At 43.3% G+C, this 24,810-nt stretch overlaps 1 protein-coding gene across 7 annotated transcripts in view; it reads left to right on the top strand.

The window, feature by feature from the left end:
* LOC126458475 (leukocyte elastase inhibitor-like) overlaps window positions 1-24,810 on the top strand; it is a 200,202-nt gene that overhangs the window by 153,231 nt on the left and 22,161 nt on the right. For 2 of the 7 annotated variants that reach the window (XM_050095568.1, XM_050095566.1), the window contains exon 9: window positions 1,013-1,149. The exons of 3 other annotated variants lie outside the window; for them this stretch is intronic. Coding sequence is in view for 2 of the 4 variants with exons in the window: in XM_050095564.1 (XP_049951521.1) it covers window positions 1,013-1,149 (137 nt within the window). In the remaining 2 variants the exon portion in view is untranslated. Of the gene's footprint in view, window positions 1-1,012; window positions 3,253-24,810 lie in introns of those variants that run through there. 2 more of the 7 variants (XM_050095564.1, XM_050095562.1) reach the window with 2 other exon arrangements.

Raw genomic sequence — 24,810 nt, 5'->3', positions numbered from 1 at the left:
TAGTATTGGAGAGCAGCGTGGAGGGTAAAAATCGTAGAGGGAGACCAAGAGATGAATACACTAAGCAGATTCAAAAGGATGTAGGTTGCAGAAGGTACTGTGAGATGAAGAAGCTTGCACAGGATAGAGTAGCGTGGAGAGCTGCATCAAACCAGTCTCAGGACTGAAGACCACAACAACAACAACAACAAGGCTCTTAAGGATGTGTGAAGGAATGAAAGAAATTGATGATTGAGCAGGAGATAGGCAATGTGCAAGAAGCAGTTTGAAGCTTTAGTTGCACTGCTAAGATCAGAATATCAGAATAATACTGAAAATTGTTGGTAACTGATCACCCAACTCTGACATCACATTGAAACAAGTAAGTATAATAAAATAATGAGAATAAATAAATACAATAACAAATAAAATACGAAAAAGGCAGATAGAAGACTCATTGGTAGAGTGAGTGAGATGAGCGCACATTGCATTACATATTCATTTAGTAAGCACAAAAGTGTTGTGGGCATGCTCAGTGGCGGATGCTGCAAGAGAGGCATTCTGCATCATGGTACGGTCTACTGTTTCAATTCTGAGAACATACATTCATAGAAGAGTCAACCAATATATAGCTTCCTCATGTGTTTATCTTTTAAACAGTCCATCGAGATACAATTAAAGATATCTGAGCCCACACAGGGGCTTACCGGCAATCACTCTTCATGTGAACAATGTGTGATCTCTGTAGCAAAAAGGGTCTCTGGTACACAAAGAACCCTTTACTACACACCATAAGGTGGCTTGTGGAGCACTGATGTAGATGTATATGTAGATGTAGCTGTAGTTGTAGAGGGAGAATGGTGGTGGTGATGGTGGTGGTGGCGGTGATGCTGGAGGAGGAGTATGTTGACTATTATTCATATTTCTTTAAAATACTTAATCTGGATGTCAGTAACATACAAATAAAACAATATTGAAATAGTCTGAATTACTCTGTTGCTTTTATATCACTCAAAATTTATTTTTATTTCAGCTGCAATTATACGTAACAGGATGGCCCCAATTCCACAGGAGCCAGTTTCATTTAAGGCAGACCATCCTTTCATATTCTTTATAAAGGAGTACCAAACACAAATTAATATCTTTGTTGGACACTTAAGTAATCCCTGAAGTATTTAATACTACACATAGTAGCTATTCTATGGTGTAAGTTCTGTTAATATTGTTGCAACTTATTTACAAGAAAGAAAAATGGTAAAACTAATGTTGTATCAATGTTTTTATCAAAGAAGCTTAAAATGCATGATAATAAAGGGTGTGCATAAAAGAATGTCATAGTTTCAATGGTGAATTATAACCGTTTAATTTAGATTCTTTATTACAAATGATACATAAAATTGAATGTAAACTAATCTAGTTTTTCTTATAAATGTTCAATATACACACCTTCTGTTATATGACATGTATCCAAACCAAAATTCAATTCCCGGAGTTTTTGTTAAAAGCCACAGAGTAATTGAAGAAATAGCATCTTCAGTCCTATATCTTAATTCCACAAAACTATTAGATAGTGCTGGAATGTAAATATAATCTTTTTAACACCAATGGCAAGACATATCATGGTGTAAAGTCAGATGAATGTGGAGGTCAGTGGAAAATTGCTTTGTCGTATTGACCATTATGACCAATACAACACTCAGGCACTTCGATGTTAAGCCACTCTCACACAAGGAGATGTCAGTGGGGAAGTGCTCCATCTCGTTGCCAAATGAAGTTTATAGGTTCACCTTTTAATTGGGATACATCCTTTCTTGCAACATATCCAGATAAGTCACCACTGTTATGGTAGATTCAGTGGAAAAAAATTGACAATACTCATTATGTTGAGACATGGCACAGAAAATATTTAATTTTGTGGAATCTCTTTGGTGATGTACAATTTCATGATGACTGTTTGATCTCCGGATATGGAAATTATGGATATTTCTCATCCCATGTGAATGAAAAGGTTCTTCATCACTGAACTCCACATGATCAAGAACGTTACTCTTCCCACTGCAACACCTCACTTGTAAAGCTATAACATACACCATAACCATCTTGCTTTAAAGCATGTATCAGCTGTAATTGGTATGGATGCATATCTAAACATTTTCTTAATCCTCACATTACTGTGGAGGGAGTTACTTTCTGCGCTTCTTGAAAAATAATATTTCTTGTTTTTAATGAATTCTTATACCAGAATCTATAATTGTTTGAAATTTTTCTGTTAAATATAACCCCAAAATTTAAGTTTTAGTAGTGAACATCACTTTCTGCAGCAAATGTCATATTTATATTTTGGAGTTCAGGAGCCTTCTTGCATATCCAAATAACTTCAAAAAGAAGCTTGTCAATAAAAGCCAATGACAGTTAATGAAATCTGCATTTTTAAAAATTTTTTGTGTATCACTCCCTTCAGCGCATGTATTACAGAAATTGCATTGGTATGCCTACAGTTGTGCTGAAAATTATTTTCGGGTTCTAGACCCTACTTATACATCAGAACCTATTTAACAAGGGTGTTCTTAACAAAACTTGACAGCAACTAATGAAAAAATAAATTTCTTCATGGTCATAAAGTACCATCCCCCACCACCCTAAGCTCCCTCTTGGTAGTACAGGTTATAGAAAACGCATTGGTATTGCCAGGTTTAAAACCTTTCACACTGTCGTCTTTGTCAACTGAAGTTTGAAACTTGTCTCTGAACAGACGACTTAGGACTAAAAAGGTAAAACACTCTGGCATCGTCAACATACTCTTTTGACACTTTTGGTCCTCCTGTGCTTATCACTTTACACTTACATCTGGCCATTCCGAATTGACTATACCATCAGCAAATGTTTTTGCCACATGGGGGATCACAGTTAAACCTTAAGGAGAAATGCACAGTGAACTGAAACTATAGATTCACTCTTCGCAAACTGCAGAACACAAAATGATTTACATGCAGGAGTCGCCATTTCGCATATGTAATGTTGCAAGTGTGAAAGTGACAAAGCAGTATTCACGCATGTGCTTATCTAAACCTGTTTGATTTATCTTTAATTGTGATTTAAACCAACATTTTACAATGCTTACAGGTGACACTATTAAAATTTACAACTTGGACATTCTTTTATGAACACATTGCATACTGTAACATTCTTTGTGCTGATATGCTGAGAAGAAATATAAATTAAAATTAATCGAGAAAAATTTGCAATACAATAAAATTAATGTTTTGGTCACAACTTTGCTTTTAGTATGTCATTGATCCTTGACCCTGGAAGCTTTATTTTGTTCTTCACCTTTATTTTATTTTTCACATTATTATCCCTGTGATAAATAATACAATAAGTTTTGCCTTTCCTGCATCATAGGTATTTTGTTATTATTATTATTATTCTACAGGGTGTCCGGAAAAGGGCTCCCTGATTTCAAAATGAAATATCTCGAAAACAAAGATCGATAGAGAAATGCAGTAAACGGTATGTTTATTGTGAAAGCTGTAAGAAGTTCATACAGCAGTTTGAAATAATAGTTACAAAAGCTGCTAACAGATGGCGCTGTATGCTGTACAGCTCCTATCAGCATACATAAGTGAAATAATAGTATGAAAACAATCTTTGCAAACAATCACATCACAATGTTTTCAAAATGTTTTAGTAGTGAACATCACTTTCTGCAGCAAATGTCATATTTATATTTTGGAGTTCAGGAGCCTTCTTGCATATCCAAATAACTTCAAAAAGAAGCTTGTCAATAAAAGCCAATGACAGTTAATGAAATCTGCATTTTTAAAAATTTTTTGTGTATCACTCCCTTCAGCGCATGTATTACAGAAATTGCATTGGTATGCCTACAGTTGTGCTGAAAATTATTTTCGGGTTCTAGACCCTACTTATACATCAGAACCTATTTAACAAGGGTGTTCTTAACAAAACTTGACAGCAACTAATGAAAAAATAAATTTCTTCATGGTCATAAAGTACCATCCCCCACCACCCTAAGCTCCCTCTTGGTAGTACAGGTTATAGAAAACGCATTGGTATTGCCAGGTTTAAAACCTTTCACACTGTCGTCTTTGTCAACTGAAGTTTGAAACTTGTCTCTGAACAGACGACTTAGGACTAAAAAGGTAAAACACTCTGGCATCGTCAACATACTCTTTTGACACTTTTGGTCCTCCTGTGCTTATCACTTTACACTTACATCTGGCCATTCCGAATTGACTATACCATCAGCAAATGTTTTTGCCACATGGGGGATCACAGTTAAACCTTAAGGAGAAATGCACAGTGAACTGAAACTATAGATTCACTCTTCGCAAACTGCAGAACACAAAATGATTTACATGCAGGAGTCGCCATTTCGCATATGTAATGTTGCAAGTGTGAAAGTGACAAAGCAGTATTCACGCATGTGCTTATCTAAACCTGTTTGATTTATCTTTAATTGTGATTTAAACCAACATTTTACAATGCTTACAGGTGACACTATTAAAATTTACAACTTGGACATTCTTTTATGAACACATTGCATACTGTAACATTCTTTGTGCTGATATGCTGAGAAGAAATATAAATTAAAATTAATCGAGAAAAATTTGCAATACAATAAAATTAATGTTTTGGTCACAACTTTGCTTTTAGTATGTCATTGATCCTTGACCCTGGAAGCTTTATTTTGTTCTTCACCTTTATTTTATTATTCACATTATTATCCCTGTGATAAATAATACAATAAGTTTTGCCTTTCCTGCATCATAGGTATTTTGTTATTATTATTATTATTATTATTCTACAGGGTGTCCGGAAAAGGGCTCCCTGATTTCAAAATGAAATATCTCGAAAACAAAGATCGATAGAGAAATGCAGTAAACGGTATGTTTATTGTGAAAGCTGTAAGAAGTTTATACAGCAGTTTGAAATAATAGTTACAAAAGCTGCTAACAGATGGCGCTGTATGCTGTACAGCTCCTATCAGCATACATAAGTGAAATAATAGTATGAAAACAATCTTTGCAAACAATCACATCACAATGTTTTCAAAATGTTCACCATTGGCACTACAGAGGGGGCGCAAACAAAGAATGAAATTCCTATCACATTTTGTAGTGTCTCAACCGAAATGGATTCACATGCCACAGAGATCACCGATTCAAGCTCGTCCAGTGTGGCGGGGTGCTTCGGGTAGACCATGTCTTTCACTGTGCCCCACAAAAAAAAGTCACAGGGAGTCAAATCCGGTGAATATGGAGGCCAATCCATGCCTGCACGAGTAAATTTGGGATATTCCAAAGCAATGACTCGATTCCCAAAGTATTCCTCAAGAAAGCGAAACACTTGTTCGGTCCGATGTGGTCAGGCTCCATCTTGCATAAACCATTCAGTACTTAGTCGATCCTCTAACGCTAGCTGTGTGGTGGCAAATTGTTCCAAAATTGCAATGTAACGTGCACCAGTGACCGTTTCTCAAATGAAAAAAGGGCCAATAATGCCTCTGCTGCGTACTGCAGCCCACACAGTAACTTTAGGAGCATACAGGGGTTTCGCTTCACACCAATATGGCTTTCCGGAACCCCAAAATCACCAGTTCTGCTTATTCACGTATCCATTCAGGTGGAAGTGTGCTTCATCTGTAAACCAGATGCAGCCAACATCAAATCCTTCACTATCAATCATTGTGAGCATCTGATTAGCAAAGGCAACCCTTTGTTGCACAGCTCGTATGGGTATGGCCTGGTGCATTTGAATTTTGAATGGAAACATGTGTAGGCTCTTTCTCAGTATTTTCTGTGTGCTGGAACGCTTCAAACCAGTCTCAGATGCAATTCTGATGACATTGGGTTTCGCTGAATAATTCCAGAAACTGTGGCGATAATTTCAGGCGTAACTTCGGTTTGCTTGCGGCCAACGTGCCCCACTAGATCATCAGTTACGCTGCCTGTTCGTTGAAATTTTGCAATGAGCGTACAAATGGTTTTCGCATCGGGTCCTTTTGGAACATTAAATCATGCTTGAAAACTTCGCCTTGTTGCCGTAGGACTCTCTTATAACCTGTGGTACTCTAGCACCAGAAAAATGCATTGTTCAATGGAGTACATGGTTTTAATCTCTTCCTTCGGTACGCTAACCTCCTTTCACGTTTCAATAGTGGAACTGATCGCTCTGGGCTGCGGATCACTATTTATACTAGGCATTACGTATGGCAATTACAGCGCCATCTGTTAGCAGCTTTTGTAACTATTATTTCAGACTGCTGTATAAACTTCTTACAGCTTTCACAATAAACATACCGTTTACCGCAATCCTCTATCGATCTTTGTTTTCGAGATATTTCATTTTGAAATCAGGGAGTCCTTTTCTGGACACCCTGTATCTCTCCTTATTGTACACTGCAATTATTTCTTTAGTGCAAATGCTTTATTTACAGTTGGTAGTTTTCCTGTAGAATAGAGCTCTAAATTTCCATAGCCCTACACTAAAATTTGCCCTGCTTGTAATCGAAGAGCTCTGAAAATATTCCCTTACAAGAAAGTGCTCACTGAAAAAAGTTAGATAGGTAATTTGTAGCACTTGAGCATCTCTGTTGCAGCAGGAAGAGTTACAGATTATTTGTGACAAGCTAATATATATATTTAGAACCAGAACACCAGTTATGCGCATAATAGCTAAAATCCAAAATCAAATAAGGTTCTAAACATGAAGAATTTACCAGTATTAATGCTACCGTGACAGTTAGAAAACAGAAGATAAAAATTCCTTGTAACAGATCTTCTGAACCTGGTGTTACTTTCTTTGAAGTATGCGATAAAAGACAGACAGTGAGTAATGTGTAGCAAGCAAATACAGAACTAGGTGTTGATACAAATCTATATATGAAGAAACATATTTGACAAGTCAAAATCAGAACCATTTATGGTTCCCAATCTGAAAACGTCCTGACTTCAGTTTACTTCTTTCCTTTCCCTTTTATTTGCTAGTTATTATTATATGTAAAAATTCCAAATTAATAAATGGCAGCAGCACTGTTAATCTTACACTTGATCACTTGATGTTCTGTGTATGCTTACCTTGTCATCATTAAGGATTGTCCCCCCCCCCCCCCCCCCCCCCCCCCCCCCCAGGGGGCTCGCCACTCTTTGGTGGGTTCGTCCTTGGCTGACATGGGGCCCAAGCCTTTGCAGCTTCTTTTCCCTTCCATACTGTATGTCTATCCCCTTGCTATACTTTTTCCCTCCCTTGGGGAACATGTCTGGGGTGTTATTGGGAATGTTCCACATTGTCTGTAGCTGACGTAAGAACAGTCTCACCACTGTTTTTTTTTTTGCTCCCTTTTCCTTTCTTTGTTTTCCTTCCCCTCTCATTCCTCGACTTTGGTGTTTAGGTTCCTGTTTTTCTTCTTCCTCCCTGTGCACTCCTGAAGGCCAGCCCATGCATCTGGTGTGTAGCAGGTGACTGGGTAATGCGTAATTCCTAGCCTCGGGTCGACAGGTAGGGTTCATACGTACCCCTGGTACAGGCCAGGCCCAGGGAGGGGTGATTGCTTGAGCTGCAACCTTCCCAAATTGCCAATTGGTCCCTCTGTCAGGTCTTCAGGAGGTGTGACCTGAGGTGTGAACAGTCCCTCTGTCAGGTCTTCAGGAGGTGTGACCTGAGGTGTGAACAATCACCTAAGGCAGGTATGCCTCCTTGTGAAGGAGGCCCCCAGTTGGAAGGAACACGCCATCGGAGATGTTGGCAATCATGGGGGATTTTCTTGCAATGAGTCAATCATCTTAACAACCAATGTCTACAAAATGTCAGCATAATGGGACTGATGATCCAATGACCCTTCCTGCTGCACCATGGTTCCTCATGGTCTCACATACAGAAGACAGTCAGTCCTTCACCACAGTAAATCCGTTTATTATTCAGAAAAGTGTTCATGCAATTACTGGCCCTGTGTAATCCTGCTCTCGTTTACAGAATGGCACTTTGCTTTTGGAGACTCCTTCTGATTCTCTAGCACAACAATTGCTTGCCACCTCACTTCTCCACGGCTACCCTGTTCGTGTTGAGGCCCACAAAACTTTGAATTGGTGTTATTTATACTAGGCTGCTCGACAGTCTAACTGAGGCCAAAATCCAATCTTAGCTCTCTGATCAGGGTGTCACTGCAATGAAAAAGGTAGATTCCTCCTTAGTATCCACCTGTACTCTTTTTCTCACCTTTGATAGATTGGTGCTTCCGTCCAAGATCAAAGTAGGCTATGAAATTACCACAGTCCTGCCGTAATTCTGAATCCAATGCACTGCTACCAGTGTCATCTTTTCAAACACACTAGAACATCTTGTCGACAACCAGCCAAATGTGTAAACTGTGGTAGGGATGTGCAAGAGGGCAATTGTCTGTATCAACTGCAATGGCAGCCATGCTGCCTCCTCTCAGGATTTCCCTGTGTATCTTGATGAGCAGGCTGTCCAAGAGATCTAGGTAAAGGAGAAAGTGCCTTACCCAGTTACACACAAGTTACTGGTTAGTCAAAATCCCTGCATTCTCCCATCTGACACTTACAGTTCTGTTCTTCTACCTCTCGTTCCATGAAGGACATGTCCATGCAGAAATGCAACCTCAAATTCAGCTCTGAGGTTGTGAAATCGACCCCTTTCAAGGTAGGATTGCCATTCCCCTGTCCAGCTGTGCAACAAGCCATCAAACCCTTGCCTCAAGGGACAAAGCCACCAGCTTCACCACCGGTAGGCCAGAAAGAAAAGAAGGATTACTCCCATGAAGACTTCCTCCGTCCCTCCAGCCAAACAACACCTGAGTCTTCCTCTAACCAGAAAGGCTCAAAGAAGTCCACCAAAGGCAAACTGTCTTCTCCTTCACTGACTCAAAGATCTTCTTTGATGGTGTTGCCCCGTGATACCTTAGCCCGGCTGGCCTCCATGTCGCCAGTGTGCACCACTAACCATTTTTCAGTACTGGACTCCACAGACCGACAGCACAAGCAAGCCAATGCTTCTGTGGACTCCATGAGCAGGATCTTCCTGCTTCTGTGCCATGTAGCAGTGACCCTTCACAGGCTGTCACTCGGCAGCTGCTGAGGTGACACCCTTACATCTCTTCCTCATCATGACTCTCCTCCAATGGAATGTTCGTGGCCTTTGGTCCCACAAAGAGGATTAACAGCTTCTTTTAACATCGCAGCATCCCCTTGTACTCTGCCTTCAGGAAACGAAATTGCACCCTCATGACCGCTTTGAGCTTTCACATTTCTTCCCTGTTCATTTTGACCTTCCCCATGAGTTCAGCATTCCGTCTCATGGGGGCATCATGCTGCTCATATGGGATGACATTCATAGTCAATCAATCTCCCTGACCACCCATCTTCAAGCTGTTGCAGTTTGCCTTTTTCTTCCCCACCTGATTTTTTTCCCTCTGTACCATTTATATCACTCTGTCATTCGATGTCACCAGGGCAGACTTCTTTCAGCTTACTGGGCAGCTACCTCCCTCTTTTCTGCTACTCGGTGACTTTAATGTGCATCATCCACTTTGGGGTACGCCCAGAACCTGTCAGAGAGGCGCCCTCCTGGCTGATCTTCTTAATCAACTCAACCTCTTCTGCCTGCCTTAACACTGGGGCACCCACTTTCCTTTCTGATCCTCGCACACCTATTCCCGTTTGGACCTATCCTTCTGTGCTGCCCAGGTTGCCCATCATCTTGAGTGGTCAACTCATTCTGATGCCTACTAGAGCGACCATTTTCCATGTGCTATCCATTTGTTGACTACTATGACACCTGCGTGCAAACCCAAATGGCAGCTTACTAAGGCTGACTGGAGGCTTTACTCCTCCCTGGTGAACTTCGAGCTGGCTGGAGTGGCCGAGCGGTTCTAGGCACTTCAGTCTGGAACCGTGCGACTGCTACGGTCACAGGTTCAAATCCTACCTCGGGCATGGATGTGTGTGATGTCCTTAGGTTAGTTAGGTTTAAGTAGTTCTAAGTTCTAGGGGACTGATGACCTCAGAAGTTAAGTCCCATAGTGCTCAGAGCCATTAGAACCATTTTTTTTTTTTTTTTTTTTTTTTTTTTTTTTTTTTTTTTTTTTTTTTAAAAAAACTTAGAAGGACAAGATTTCCCCAGTTGTGATGACCAGGTGGAACGTCTCACAAACGTTATCCTTACTGCTGCAGAACATTCCATTCCTTGCACTTCCCCTTTACCATGCCATGTCCCAGTCTCTTGGTGGACTGAGGCATGCCGTGATACAATTTGTACATGGAGAAGTGCTCTCCACATTTTTAACCATCATACTACAATGTTGAACTGCATGCATTATAAACAGATCCATGCAAATGTCATCGCATTCTTCAGGATAGTAAAAAAGCTAGCTGGATTTCATTCACTAGTTCTTTTAACAGTTTCACCCTTTCCTCTGTCATGTGGACCAATCTCCGATGACTCTCTGGGACAAAAATCCATTCGTCAGTTTCTGACCTGACAGTAGCAGATGATGTTATAATGGACACTGTTGGTATCTCCAACAGCTTGGGCTGCCATTTTGCAGAAGTTTCGAGCTCTTCCCACTGTCACCCTGCCTTCCTCCATCAGAAACAAGTGGAGGAGGCTCAGGCAATTCCCTACTCTTATCAGAATTGAGAGTGCTACAAAAGGGAAAGCAGAAAGGTGGAAGGAGTGTATAGAGGGTCTATACAAGGGCGATGTACTTGAGGACAATAGTATGGAAATGGAAGAGGATGTAGATGAAGATGAAATGGGAGATATGATACTGCGTGAAGAGTTTGACAGAGCACTGAAAGACCTGAGTCGAAACAAGGCCCCCGGAGTAGACAACATTCCATTGGAACTACTGACGGCCTTGGGAGAGCCAGTCCTGACAAAACTCTACCATCTGGTGAGCAAGGTGTATGAAACAGGCGAAATACCCTCAGACTTCAAGAAGAATATAATAATTCCAATCCCAAAGAAAGCAGGTGTTGACAGATGTGAAAATTACCGAACTATCAGTTTAATAAGTCACAGCTGCAAAATACTAACACGAATTCTTTACAGACGAATGGAAAAACTAGTAGAAGCCAACCTCGGGGAAGATCGGTTTGGATTCCGTAGAAACACTGGAACACGTGAGGCAATACTGACCTTACGACTTATCTTAGAAGAAAGATTAAGGAAAGGCAAACCTACGTTTCTAGCATTTGTAGACTTAGAGAAAGCTTTTGACAATGTTGACTGGAATACTCTCTTTCAAATTCTAAAGGTGGCAGGGGTAAAATACAGGGAGCGAAAGGCTATTTACAATTTGTACAGAAACCAGATGGCAGTTATAAGAGTCGAGGGACATGAAAGGGAAGCAGTGGTTGGGAAGGGAGTAAGACAGGGTAGTACCCTCTCCCCGATGTTTTTCAATCTGTATATTGAGCAAGCAGTAAAGGAAACAAAAGAAAAATTTGGAGTAGGTATTAAAATTCATGGAGAAGAAATAAAAACTTTGAGGTTCGCCGATGACATTGTAATTCTGTCAGAGACAGCAAAGGACTCAGAAGAGCAGTTGAATGGAATGAACAGTGTCTTGAAAGGAAGATATAAGATAAACATCAACAAAAGCAAAACAAGGATAATGGAATGTAGTCTAATTAAGTCGGGTGATGCTGAGGGGATTAGATTAGGAAATGAGACACTTAAAGTAGTAAAGGAGTTTTGCTATTTGGGGAGCAAAATAACTGATGATGGCCGAAGTAGAGAGGATATAAAATGTAGACTGGCAATGGCAAGGAAAGCGTTTCTGAAGAAGAGAAATTTGTTAACATCGAGTATAGATTTAAGTGTCAGGAAGTCATTTCTGAAAGTATTTGTATGGAGTGTAGCCATGTATGGAAGTGAAACATGGACGATAAATAGTTTGGACAAGAAGAGAATAGAAGCTTTCGAAATGTGGTGCTACAGAAGAATGCTGAAGATTAGATGGGCAGATCACATAACTAATGAGGAAGTATTGAATAGGATTGGGGAGAAGAGAAGTTTGTGGCACAACTTGACTAGAAGAAGGGATCGGTTGGTAGGACATGTTCTGAGGCATCAAGGGATCACCAATTTAGTATTGGAGGGCAGCGTGGAGGGTAAAAATCGTAGAGGGAGACCAAGAGATGAATACACTAAGCAGATTCAGAAGGATGTAGGTTGCAGTAGGTACTGGGAGATGAAAAGGCTTGCACAGGATAGAGTAGCATGGAGAGCTGCATCAGAGTGCTCCACAGAAGTGTGCAAAGATTGTTACTGTTTACAATGTATATAAATGATATTGATTGGCGACTCCATGTTGTCTTGTGCACTACGACCAGATAACAGGTATACTTGAAAAAAGAGACAGCATTGGTCGTATATTTTTTACTATTGCAAAATCGATTTTCTGTCACTGAGTGACCATCTTCAGTGCTAGAAGTTAAAAATTTTTTCACATTACGATCAGAGAGTACAACATAGAAAATCACAATTACATCTGCATATGAACATAACACTTGTTAGAAACAAACCTATATTGTATAACTTAAATTGCGATGCACTGTTGTCACTAAGCTTATGGCTTGAAATTACTTGAATTGAAATTACTAAAAGATTTTCCAACAGTAGCTAAAAAGATCGTATACTACTATAGATATGTAGACGACACGCTATTGCTTATTAATGGTAGTCAATCTGATATTGACGAAGTCGTCAGTACATTTAATAGCTTACACAACAAAATTGCTTTCACAGTTGAAAAAGAACAGAATGGAGTCGTTAATTTTTTAGACCTAACCATTGGAAGGGAAAATGGAAAACATACATTTGACATTTACAGAAAATCAACATTCACAGATATCATCTTAGATTATCGTTCACAACACCCAGACCAACACAAAAAAGCGTTTTTCCACTTTGCATTTCATCGTATGTTCCGATTACCATTATCTAAGGAAAACCATGAGAAAGAGTTAAACATAGTGAAACAAATTGCGAGAAATAATAATTACCCGTTGAAATATGTCATGAACATTTATGAGATGACATCCAAAAAATATAGTAAAGACAATTTAAGGCAGAATGAGACAAGCGAAACTAAAAATCAAAAATTTATCACATTGCCTTTCTATGGTCCCATTAGCAATAAAATTGCCAGTGTATTCAAGAAGAGAAATATTAATGTATGTTTCTCGACGGCGAACAGACTGGGCGTGCTTTTAAGGAATAACATTCATGAACGCAAAATCTTATATGAATCAAGTGTTTACAAACTTATGTGTGCCACGTGTAATGCAGGTTACATAGGGCAAACAGGACGAAAATTAGAAACAAGTTTCCGTGAGCACGTTGCACTTGAGAGGAAAGATGTTGCTGAAAAATCGAATTTCGCAGCCCATCTGGTAGCAACTGGTCATACAACTCCAGATTTGACATCGCAATTAAAATTGTTGCACAAGGGTAAAAAAGGTCACCTTCTCGACCTTATGGAAGAGATGGAGATCTTTTGTCATAATAAAGCTCCAGATATCGCGCTGCTTAATGAGTAAACGATATCGAGAAGCACACATTTTTGGGAATGCTTCTCCGATTTACTGTGAAGTGAGGTCAACTTGTGGTCATTTATCACAATTTGCAATTCATAGTCAGCTGCTTGTTATCCCTTATATACAACGCCTCAGTCATAGTCGCTATGAGAACACGTATAATGGCCGCTATTTCAACTATCTCAACACATTGACACACATGTTTTCAGTTTGTTTTAATAACATTACTAATTTCGGTATTTTAAAAGATGCTTCTTTCTTTTTAGTTCTGTAATTTACAGAACTTATGGACACCTACTGAACATAATTTTACGACAGTCGACATCTCGTAGGCGTTGACACAAAGTAATACAAACCGGTTATCACTTTACGTAATTATTTTTAATGTATGTTAACAGTTCTTTTGCTATTTGAATAAGTGCTGGATATCGTGCATAGTCTATGTTTAATTTCTCTAAAGTACGATGTACATTTTGGTATAAGTGACACTATTATTTGTCCTTCCTCACGATGGTTTCTCGATGATTGATGTATACTACTTGTTCGCACCTTATATTTGCACGGCATTTTAATTATTAAGTAACGGCAGTTTTGTACTGTGATTATTTTTTATATATTTGACTCCTTAGTATTAACGTTATTATTTTTTATATATTTGACTCCTTGGTATTAACATTTGTTACATAAATTACGAACGTTGTACTTTTGACTTCCCACGCCAGATGGTGGGTGTTACGTTTTTTAACAAAGACCTGTGTTGCGCCTCATTTTATGTTGTTCATTTATTATTCTTTGGCATTATCTTTTGCTTTTTATATGTTCTGCACTCTAACAACTTATCGATCTATTTTATGTTCTATAGTTTATAAAAAAGAATATGCCAATGTATTTTAGATATTCTCCTGCGTCTGCTATGTGTTGTACGTACATTTTAAATTTGAATTACTACACCATTCACAAAAGTACAAGAGTTATTTAGTGTTAATAATACGCAAAACCAATAATACTATGTCTTCTCGCGACACATGTCACATAGAGGGCGTGTCAAGCCCCGTCACACCGAGGTCTGCTGAACAAGTGCAGGTAAACAGCGACCTCAGTCTATGTGATTGCCGTAAGCTTAGTGACAACAGTGCATCCCAATTTAAGTTATACAATATAGGTTTGTGTCTAACAAGTGTTATGTTCATATGCAGATGTAATTGTGATTTTCTATGTTGTACTCTCTGATCGTAATGTGAAAAAATTTTTAACTTCTAGCACTGAAGATGGTCACTCAGTGACAGAAAATCGATTTTGCAATAGTAAAAAATATACGACCAATGCTGTCTCTTTTTTCAAGTGTATATAAATGATCTAGTAGAAAGCATTGCAAGCTCTGTAAGACTGTTGGTCAGATGATGCGGTTGCCTATAAGGAAGTAGCAATGTCAGAGGACAGTGTTGATTTGTAGGGGCAACCTGCAAGGGATTCATGATTGGTGCAGGCCTCTCGTATACTCATACATCTTGAAAAATGACCATGGTGTGAAAATCTGAGAATTTAGAGCTAATACAGAGCTGTACCCTCAATCACTCTTCTGATGTGCCATGTCCAAGTGGAACAGGTGTAATCTTACCTTCCCACACATCTGAGAAACCTTAATTGATACCATTGAGGAACTGTTTCATGAATAGTCTTTTATTTGTTTTTAAGTACAAATCTACACACATCAAAAAAAGTTTTGCGTCACCCTGCTTCCAAGAACTCCTGAAGACAGACATTGACTGTGGATATTGTATCACAGACACAGTCCCTTTAACTGTTCAGAGACGTAACTAAACATGCCCAAAGATGTAAACAAAAATGTATGAGCAGCGCATATCAGACAGGTTCCAACAGCTGATCAGTTCCAGTCATTCCACCAGGAAGGAGGTACACGGCTCGTCTTATCTGTAGTTCAACCATGCCCAGATGGTCAATACCATGGTTCAAATGCATCTGCATTATTACTTTGTGCCAGGATGGGCTCTCAACAAGGGAAGTGTCCAGGCGTCCCTGAGTGAACCAAAGTGATGATGATCAGACATGGAGGAAATACAGAAAGACAGGAACTGTCGATGACATGCCTCGCTCAGGCAGCCCAAGGGCTACTACTGCAGTGGATGACTGCTACCTACGGATTATGGCTTGGAGGAACCCTGACAGCAATGCCACCATGTTCAATAATGCATTTCGTGCAGCCACAGGACGTCTTGTTATGACTCAAACTGTGTGCAATAGGCTGCATGATGCGTAACTTCACTCCCAACGTCCATGGCGAGGTCCATCTTTGCATCCAAGACACTGAGCAGCGCAGTACAGATGGGCCCAACATGCTGAATTGACCACTCAGGATTGGTATCAAGTTCTCTTCACCGATGAGTGTCACATATGCCTTCAACCAGACAATCGTTGGAGACTAGTTTACAGGCAAACCGGTTAGGCTGAATGCCTTAGACACACTGTCCAGCAAGTGCAGTAAGGTGGAGGTTCCCTACTGTTTTGGGGTGGCATTATGAGGGGCCAATGTACGCCACTGGTGGTTATGGAAGGCGCCATAATGCCTGTATGATACATGAATGCCATCCTTTGACTGACAGTGCAGAGGCATTCGTATTCATGGACGACAATTTATGCCCCCATTGTGCACACCTTGTGGATAACTTGCTACAGGATAATCACATCATTCGACTAGAGTGGCCAGAATACACTCCAGACATGAACCCTATCGCCCATGCCTGGAATAGATTGAAAAGGGCTGTTTATGGACAACATGACCCGCCAACCACTCTGAGGGATCTACGCCAAAAGTCATTGAGGAGTAGGACAATCTGGACCAACAGTGCCTTAATGAACTTGTGAATAGTATGCCATGAAGAATACAGGCATGAATCAATGCAAGAGAACATGCTATTGGGTATTAGAGGTACCAGTGTATACAGCAATTGGGACCACCATCGCTGAAGGTCTTGCTTTATGGTGGTACAACATGCAATGTGTGGTTTTCATGAGCAATAACAAGAGTGGAAATGACGTTTATGTTGATCTCTATTCCAAATTTCTGTACAGGTTCCATAACTCTCGGTACTGAGGTTTTGTGTGTATTAAATATATCAAATTCTAATGTTTATCTGAATATCTTATTTTGTCTTACTCCTGTGTCATTTTACCCTGACATCAGTCTAAAATGACATATTATGCACATTTAACAAGAATTTCAAAACCATATGATTTACTCAATTTAAAAATGTGACACCAAGATAGCAAAGTTTACTGGTGAATGAAATTTACAGATGAATGAGCAAGGTCCTGATACAAATTTTATTTAACATCATGGTTTATGAAACAATAATGACCTAAAAACAAAATGGTACAGTATAAATCAAACCAGGAAATCCAGGATGGAATGTAACAATACCAGAGAAGGAAAGTTGCTACTCATCATATAGCGGAGATGTTGAGTCGCGATAGGCACAATAAAAAGATTCACACACTCATAGCTTTCAGCCATTAAGGCCTTTGTCAGCAGTAGACACACACACACACACACACACACACACACACACACACACACACACATCTGCAGTCTCAGGGAGCTGAAACTACACTGCGAACAGCCGCACCTATGCATGATGGGAGTGGTGACTGCATGGGGCTAAGGAGGAGGCTGGGGTGGGAAGGGGGAGGGATAGTATGGTGGGAGCGGTGGACAGTGAAGTGTTGCAGTTTAGACGGAGGGCAGGAGAGAAGGTGTGGAGGGGGGGGGGGGTAAGTAGCAGAAAGGAGAGAAATTAAAAATAAATTAAAAGACTGGGTGTGGCGGTGAAATCACGGCTGTGTAGTGCTGGAACAGGAACAGGGAGAGGGCTGGATGGGTGAGGACAGTGACTAACAGAGGTTGAGGCCGGGAGGGTTATGGGAACGTAGGATGTATTGCAGGGAAAGTTCCCACTTGCACAATTCAGAAAAGCTGGTGTTGGTGGGAAGGATCCATATGGCACAGACTGTGAAGCAGTCATTGAGATGAGAGGTATCATGTTTGGTAGCGTGTTCAGCAACAGGGTGGTCCACTTGTTTTTTGGCCACAGTTTGTCGGTGGCCATTCATGCAGACAGCTTGTTGGTTGTCATGCCTAACTAGAATGCAGCACAGTGGTTGCAGCTTAGCTTGTAAATCACATGACTGGTTTCACAGATAGCCCTGCATTTGACAGGATAGGTGATTTTAGTGACCGGACTGGAGTAGGTGGTGGTAGGAGGATGTTTGGGACAGGTCTTGCATCTAGGTCTATTACAGGGATATGAACCATGAGGTAAGGGATTGGGAGCAGGGGTTGTGTAAGGATGGACGAGTATATTGTGCAGATTCAGTGGATGGCGGAATACCACGGTAGGAGGGGTGGGAAGGATGGTGGGTAGGACATTTCTCATTTCAGGGCATGACGAGAGGCAATCAAAACTCTGGTGGAGAATATAATTCAGTTGCTCCAGTCCCAGATAGTACTGAGTTACGAGGGGAATGCTCCTCTGTGGCCAGACTAGGGGACTTTGGGAGGTGGTGGGAGACTGGAAAGATAAGGCACGGGAGATTTGTTTTTGTACAAGGATGGGAGGATAATTACGGTCAGTGAAGGCTTCAGTGAGACCCTTGGTATATTTAGAGGAGGACTGCTCATTACTGCAGATGTGACAACCATGGGTGGCTAGGCTGTACGGAAGGGACTTCTTGGTATGGAATGGGTGGCAGCTGTCGAAGTGGAGGTATTGCTGGTGGTTAGTAGGTTTGATGTGGACGGAGGTACTGGTGTAGCCATCTCTGAGGTGGAGGTCAACGTCTAGGAAGGTAGCTTGTTGGGTTAAGTAGGACCAGGTGAAGCAAATGGGGGAGAAGTTGTTGAGGTTCTGGAGGAATGTGAACAATGTGTCCTCGCTTTCAATCCAGATAGCAAAGATGTCATCAATGAATCTGAACCAGATGAGGGGTTTAGGATTCTGGATTTTTAGGAAGGATTCCTCTAGATGACTCATGAACAGCTTAGCATAGGAAGGTGCCATGCGGGTGCCCATAGCTGTCTGTGGATTTGTTTGTAGGTAATGCCTTCAAAGGAGAAGTAATTGTGGGTGAGGATATAGTTGGTCATGGAGATTAGGAAGGAGGTTGTTGGTTTGGAATCCATAGGGCATCTGGAAAGGTAGTGTTCGATAGCAGTAAGGCCATGGGTATTAGGAATGTTAGTGTACAGGGAGATGGCATCAATAATGACGAGCAGGGCACCGTGTGGTAAAGGGAAAGGAACTGTGGAGAGTCGGTCGAGGAAATGGTTGGTATCTTTTATATAGGAGGGTAATAGGTTGATGGTGTTGGTCTATGAGAGCAGAGATTCTCTCAATGGGGGCACAGTAACCGGCCACAATGGGGCGTCCTGGGTGTTGGGTTTATGGACTTTAGGAAGCATGTAGAAGGTGGGAGTGGTAGGGGTAAGTGGAGAGATGGACTCTGCGGAGAGGTTCTGGGAGGGACCTAAGGATTTGAGTAGTGACTGAAGATCCTACTGTATTGCTGGAATGGGATCACTGTGGTATGGTTTGTAGGTGGAAGTATCTGACAGCTGACAGAGTCCTTCTGCCACCTAATCCTTGCGGTTCAAAACAACGGTGGTGGAGTGTTTGTCTGCAGGTAGGATTATAAGATTGGGATCAGTTTTTAGATGGTGGAGTGCAGTTCTTTCTGCAGATGTAAGGTTATTATGCATGTTGAGGGATTTGGGGAATGATGGTGAGGCAAGGTTCGAGGATAAGAAATTCTGGAAAGTTAACAGGGGGTGGTTTGGTGGGAAAAGGGGGTGGATCACGGTTGGATAGAGGAGTGAACTGAGTTAGGCAAGGTTCAATATTGGTCTTTGGTTGAGTCTGATTGGTTGGGTTGGTGTCAAAAAAGTGTTTCCACTGTAGGGACCATGAGAAGGAGAGAAGGTCTTTAACTAGTCCCTCATGGTTGAATTTGGGAGTGGGGCAAAAGGTGAGGCCTTTGGAAAGGACTGATATTTCTGTGGGACTAAGGCTTCTGGGGTAAATGTTCATGACTGTGTTGCATGTCTGATTAGGTTTTGGGTTGTGTGTGGTGTCGGAAGGAAGTTTCGGAGGGTGGGGTACAGTATGTGGGTTTTCTTGGCTATAGTGATGGACCACGCACCAAAAACTCCAACTTATTATGACAAGACACTTTTATTAAGGTTCGTATATTTACAGAAACACAAGAAAAACAATACACAATTTCACGACACGTGTATCACTAGTAAAGTCGCAGACGGGACTCCAACGAAACTCTGGTCTCCAAAGACCGTTTACTCTGCGCTTTGCTGGTGAAGTTACTGGCGGTTGACTGTCGCCACAGAGCCCCCCCCCCCCCCCCCCCCCCCCCCCCCGGGAGTGTGGTGCACTGGGGGAAGGACTTAGGTGTCTTCCTGTGTAGTGGCATTGTGGGATGCTCGCTGGTTGATAGCAGCATGTGCTAAGTGTCCATACTGTCTGTGCAGGGTGGAGTAGCACTCGTATAGTCCGCCATCCAGTGGGGGGTGGGGGTGGGTGCGGCGGACTGGTTGACCTGCGCGCGTGAACTGGACTGGCACAGGAGATGTCATCGTTGCAGTACTGGCGGAGAGGGGGATGCGAATCTTGAGCATCCTGTTAGTGCTGAACGTTGCAGCTATGGCAGCCGTATCCACCCCATTTGGGACAGGGACTGTGCGCAGGATGGTGATGTGTGACGTGGATGTGGACCCATGTGAAGTGTCCCCTATGCGGAGGATGAAGTTGGATCCCTCATGGAGCTGCAAGGAAAGCTCGTCGTGTGGGCACTCAGAGGGGTTTATTGCAATGCAAATTTCGTCGACAGTGGATGTAGGGTGCACTGGGGGGGGGGGGGGGGGGAGCGAAAAGTAACATAGTTCAGGAGAAACATTGGAACACTCGGTGGAGGTATTGGGTACCAACAGTTGGGACGGTGTAATGTCACACGCAACATGAGGTTGAGCCTGAGGTTGTGGATTGTCACATGCAGTGCCTGTTTGAAACGAGGGTAGAGTATCATCGTACGCAACCACTGAGTTGCCCACAGGTGTAGGCTCGGTGCACATACGATCATAGTGGGGTGCAGGGGAGTGGGTGGTCTGTGTGGGATCGGGGTCGTCACCATCTGATGGAAGAACACTTGACTCTGGGGGGGGGGGGGGGGGGGGGGGGGGGGGAGTGTTACAAACTCTTCGATCGGCCAGGCTGGTTTCACGCGTTGGAGGGAAACTGTCTGCTGATGACCACTGACGAGAATGTCCATAGTATTGTCTGTGCGAACCGCTACTCGATGCGGGCCACAGTAAGGTGGCTGTAATGCCGGTTTGACTGTGTCATCCCGTAACATAACAAACTCACAAGAGTCCAGTGCCGCATGCCGGAACACCCGAGGACGGGTACGTGGTCATGGAGGAGGCATGCAGATCATGGCTATGTGTGTCTGGACCCACTCAGCTAGCATGGGGAGGTTGGATGGGTTGGCGATTGCTTTGTCGTTGACGAACTCTGTGGGGAGGATTAGGGTCTCGCCATACAGGAGCTCTGCGAGTGAAGCCTGGAGGTCTGTCTTGTAAGCCATGTGTATTCCTAGCATAACCCAGGGAAGGGCATTGCACCACTCACCACCGTGGCACATGAGTGCCACTTTCAGCGTCCTGTGCCACCCCTCAACCAGTCCATTGCTCTGGGGTTGGTGAGCCGTAGTGTGGAATCTATCCACCCCACAGAAGACGCAGAGTTTGTTAAATAGCAGGGATTCAAATTGTCTTCCCTGGTCAGTGGTGATGGATGTAGGACAGCCAAATCGAGCTACCCAGGAGGATACAAATGCACGGGCTGCAGAATCTGCTGTGATGTCCTGCAGGGGTATTGCCTCCACCTAACATGTAACACGATCAGTGACGGACAGGATATACCTGAAATCATCAAACACAGGTAATGGTCCTATAAGATCCACATGTACATGACGGAAGCGGCCTTTCGGGGTGTCGAATTTACTTAGACTGGGTTATGTGTGTCTGCCAACTTTGCTGCGCTGGCACTGTAAACAAGCACGAGCTCAAGTACGACAATTCCTCTTCACACCTGGCCACACAAAGAGTTCTGTAACCAGGCGCGTAGTAGCCTTAGCACCAGGATGTGCCAGGTTATGTAAAGTAGTGAACACTTGGCGATGCAGCACAGTGGGAACAATAGGCCGAGTGGTGCCCATGGCTGTATCACACCACAGTGCTTGGCCGAGCCCGGTAGGTTGCACGAAATGATCTGAAGGGAAGTTTCTGGGTCCTGTCGGAGATTGTGCAATTCGGTGTCACTGTCCTGTAAATGGGCCATTCATCGAAATTAATGGGTGATGAAATTGCACTGATACGTGATAGGTAGTCAGCCACCACATTTTCTGACCCTCGAATGTAACGGATGTCTGTTGTGTATTGGCAAATTAAGTCCATTTGCCGGAACCTACGTGGTGGAAGGTCAGTAGCGGGGTTACAGATAGCCTCCGCGAGAGGGCTTTGGTCCGTGAAAATTGTTATATTCCTTCCTTCAATGTCTGTGCAGAAATATTTTACAGCTTCATAAACTGCAAGCAATTCTCAGTCAAATGCTGACCATTTACGTTGAGCTGTAGATAATTTTTTGGAAAAAAACCGGAGTGGTTGAGTCGTGTCATAGACATGCTGTTGAAGGACTGCACTGATTGTGAAATCACTTGCATCCGCTGTAATTGAGGTGCAGGCATCTGGCAAGGGTGGGTGAGAGTGACACCACGTGCTAACGCTGATTTAAGGTCTTCAAAAGCCCTCACCATGTTGTCAGTTGCACTGTACTCGGCGACTGCCTGAGGTTTGTCTCCTGGCCAACGCATCAGTCAAAGGGGCTTGAATTGCTGCCGCCATCGGCAGGTTACGACGGTAGAAACTGTCAGTTCCTAAAAACCGGCGTAATTCGCAAAATGACACTGGGAGGGTTTGCTCGCGAATGCAGTCAACCCGCTCCTGCGGGGGGCATATACCATCCGAGGAGACGGTGTACCCCAGAAAAGTGACAGCGGTGCAGCGGAGTTGTGACTTCTCATTATTGATCTTGACTCCATTACATGTCAATAAGTCCTGTATTGTGGCCAGGTGGAGTTCATGTTCCCTGTCAGAGGGGGAGAAAATTAGTATGCCATCAAGGTATGCGTAGCAATATGCGCAGTTAAAAAGGAGTGAGTCTATAAAACGCTGCCAAGTTTGGGCCGCATTTTTGAGACCATAAGGTATGTAACAAAATTCATACAGGCCAAAAGGTGTGATCCCTGCTGTCTTTGGTATGTCACTCTGTTCCATTGGTATCTGTAAATATGCCTTGCAGCAGTCCAAGACACTGAAGATGCGTGCTCTGCTAAGTACTTGCGCAAAGTCTTGTATTTGAGGTATCGGATAATTGTCTAATACCGACTGCGCGTTGAGGTGATGATAGTCGCCGCAGAGCCGCACTGTGCCGTCCTTTTTGGGGACTAAATGTATGGGGGAGGACCAGTTACTGTCCGATGTGCGAACAATACCTGCCCGTAGAAGTTCCTCCACTGCGGCTTTAGCAAGGCGTAGTTTATGTGGTGGCAGTTGGCATGCTTTATGGCGCACTGGGGGCCCATCTGTCATGACAATTTTGTGTGTCGTGCCATTCGTGATAGCGTTCAGCTTGGCTGGCGAACTCACTCGGGGGCCGTCGTGAACGGGAATCAGTAGCACACAAGAGTCACTAACCTGATGTGCCAAGGAAGCTGCCTGCGTCGGTGGCGACAAAGTTCCATGAGGTGCATCTCCGGTGTCACATGGTGGTGGTGTTGACAGGTGTTGTACGAGGCATCGTGCCTCGGTGGGGGCTTGCGTAGCCGATGATCTGGCACAGTTCCGTTCGGCATTATGAGCACGGAGATCATCAACTGCAGGGCGTTCGGGCTGGTGATGGGCAATGGAAGTTGTGAGGCTGTCTGCCAATGAAGAGCACTTGATGAGAGCTGTGTCGAGGTCGTCGGGCAGCTGAGGGGGAGGGGGGGGTCAAAGAGGTGACTGAACATGCAATGTGCCCGGTTGGGGTGGGGAGAGGCTGTTGCCGACCCGCTGGCGGTTCCCGGTCTTGGCTGCTAGATGGCTGCTGTTCAGTGTGCTGTCCGCGATACACACGCACCTGGCCTCTACCGCTCGACGGTGGAAGTATATCCACAGGATTACCAACTTCGGTGGTATTAGGCACTGTGCTGCGCTGGGGGAGGTGGCTGTGTCGAATAATGGCATATGCCTGGTCCGCCAGCTGTAGTTTAACCTCGGTGACGCTGCAGTATGCGGAAGCAAATGTAACTGTAGTTCTTGCAGCAGCTTCACCAGCTACAATGCCCAGAGCGCTAAGTTCGGCAACATCTCGGTACAGACCTGTGCACGCAAGCATCGCCACAGCTGTGAGGGTGTTCTATCTCCTAAAGTCTCGTCGTAAATTATGTTGTGAATAGTATCAGCCGGCAGACAAGAGAGGCCTTCGATGAGTAATGCATGAGCAGAGGCATATTTGTTGCTCTTAGGTGGGTTCAGCAATAAGTCACTGATGAGATCAGGGTGGTTGTGCAGTGGTTCACTAAACACACGAAACGAGTGCTGTCGTCCGCAATACCATGTATGTCCAACATGTAAACCACGTCACTGGGTTGTCCAGTTGTAACAGCGGCAGCTTTGGAAGACGGCCGGGGGCCAGTGCTTGTGGGGCTGTAGGAGAGGCACGAAGCGTACAGGGATTCTGCACGGTGTTCACTGGTGCGAAATGTGCGTCAGTGTCAGGCGATGTGTTGCGTGGAATGTCCGTTAGCTGTGTAGGTGAGACGTGGTATCAAGTCCTTGTAGTCACGGAATCTGTACAGCCACCCGACGAGCACGGCGTGGCAGGCGTGGGCGGATTAACTGCCGGTGCAGCCGAAATGTCGAGCAGAGGCGCAAGATCGCGATTGAGTGCCGAGTGACGGTGCAGAACCATGGGAGGTGTGTCGCCCGAGGTGTGCACGTGGCGGCAGGACGGATAGGCATATAAATGGTCCGGCGCGGTTGGCGCGAGTGCCCCATCGACCGGCGCGAAGGGGGACACGTTAAACGGCTGCCGGGCATGTGGACCCAGAAACTGGACTGTCGTGT

The sequence above is a fragment of the Schistocerca serialis genome, chromosome 2, assembly GCF_023864345.2.
Source record: "Schistocerca serialis cubense isolate TAMUIC-IGC-003099 chromosome 2, iqSchSeri2.2, whole genome shotgun sequence".
Lineage (NCBI taxonomy): Eukaryota > Metazoa > Arthropoda > Insecta > Orthoptera > Acrididae > Schistocerca > Schistocerca serialis.
Note: the sequence above shows the minus strand (reverse complement) of the source record. Positions and strands in the feature narration are given on the sequence as shown.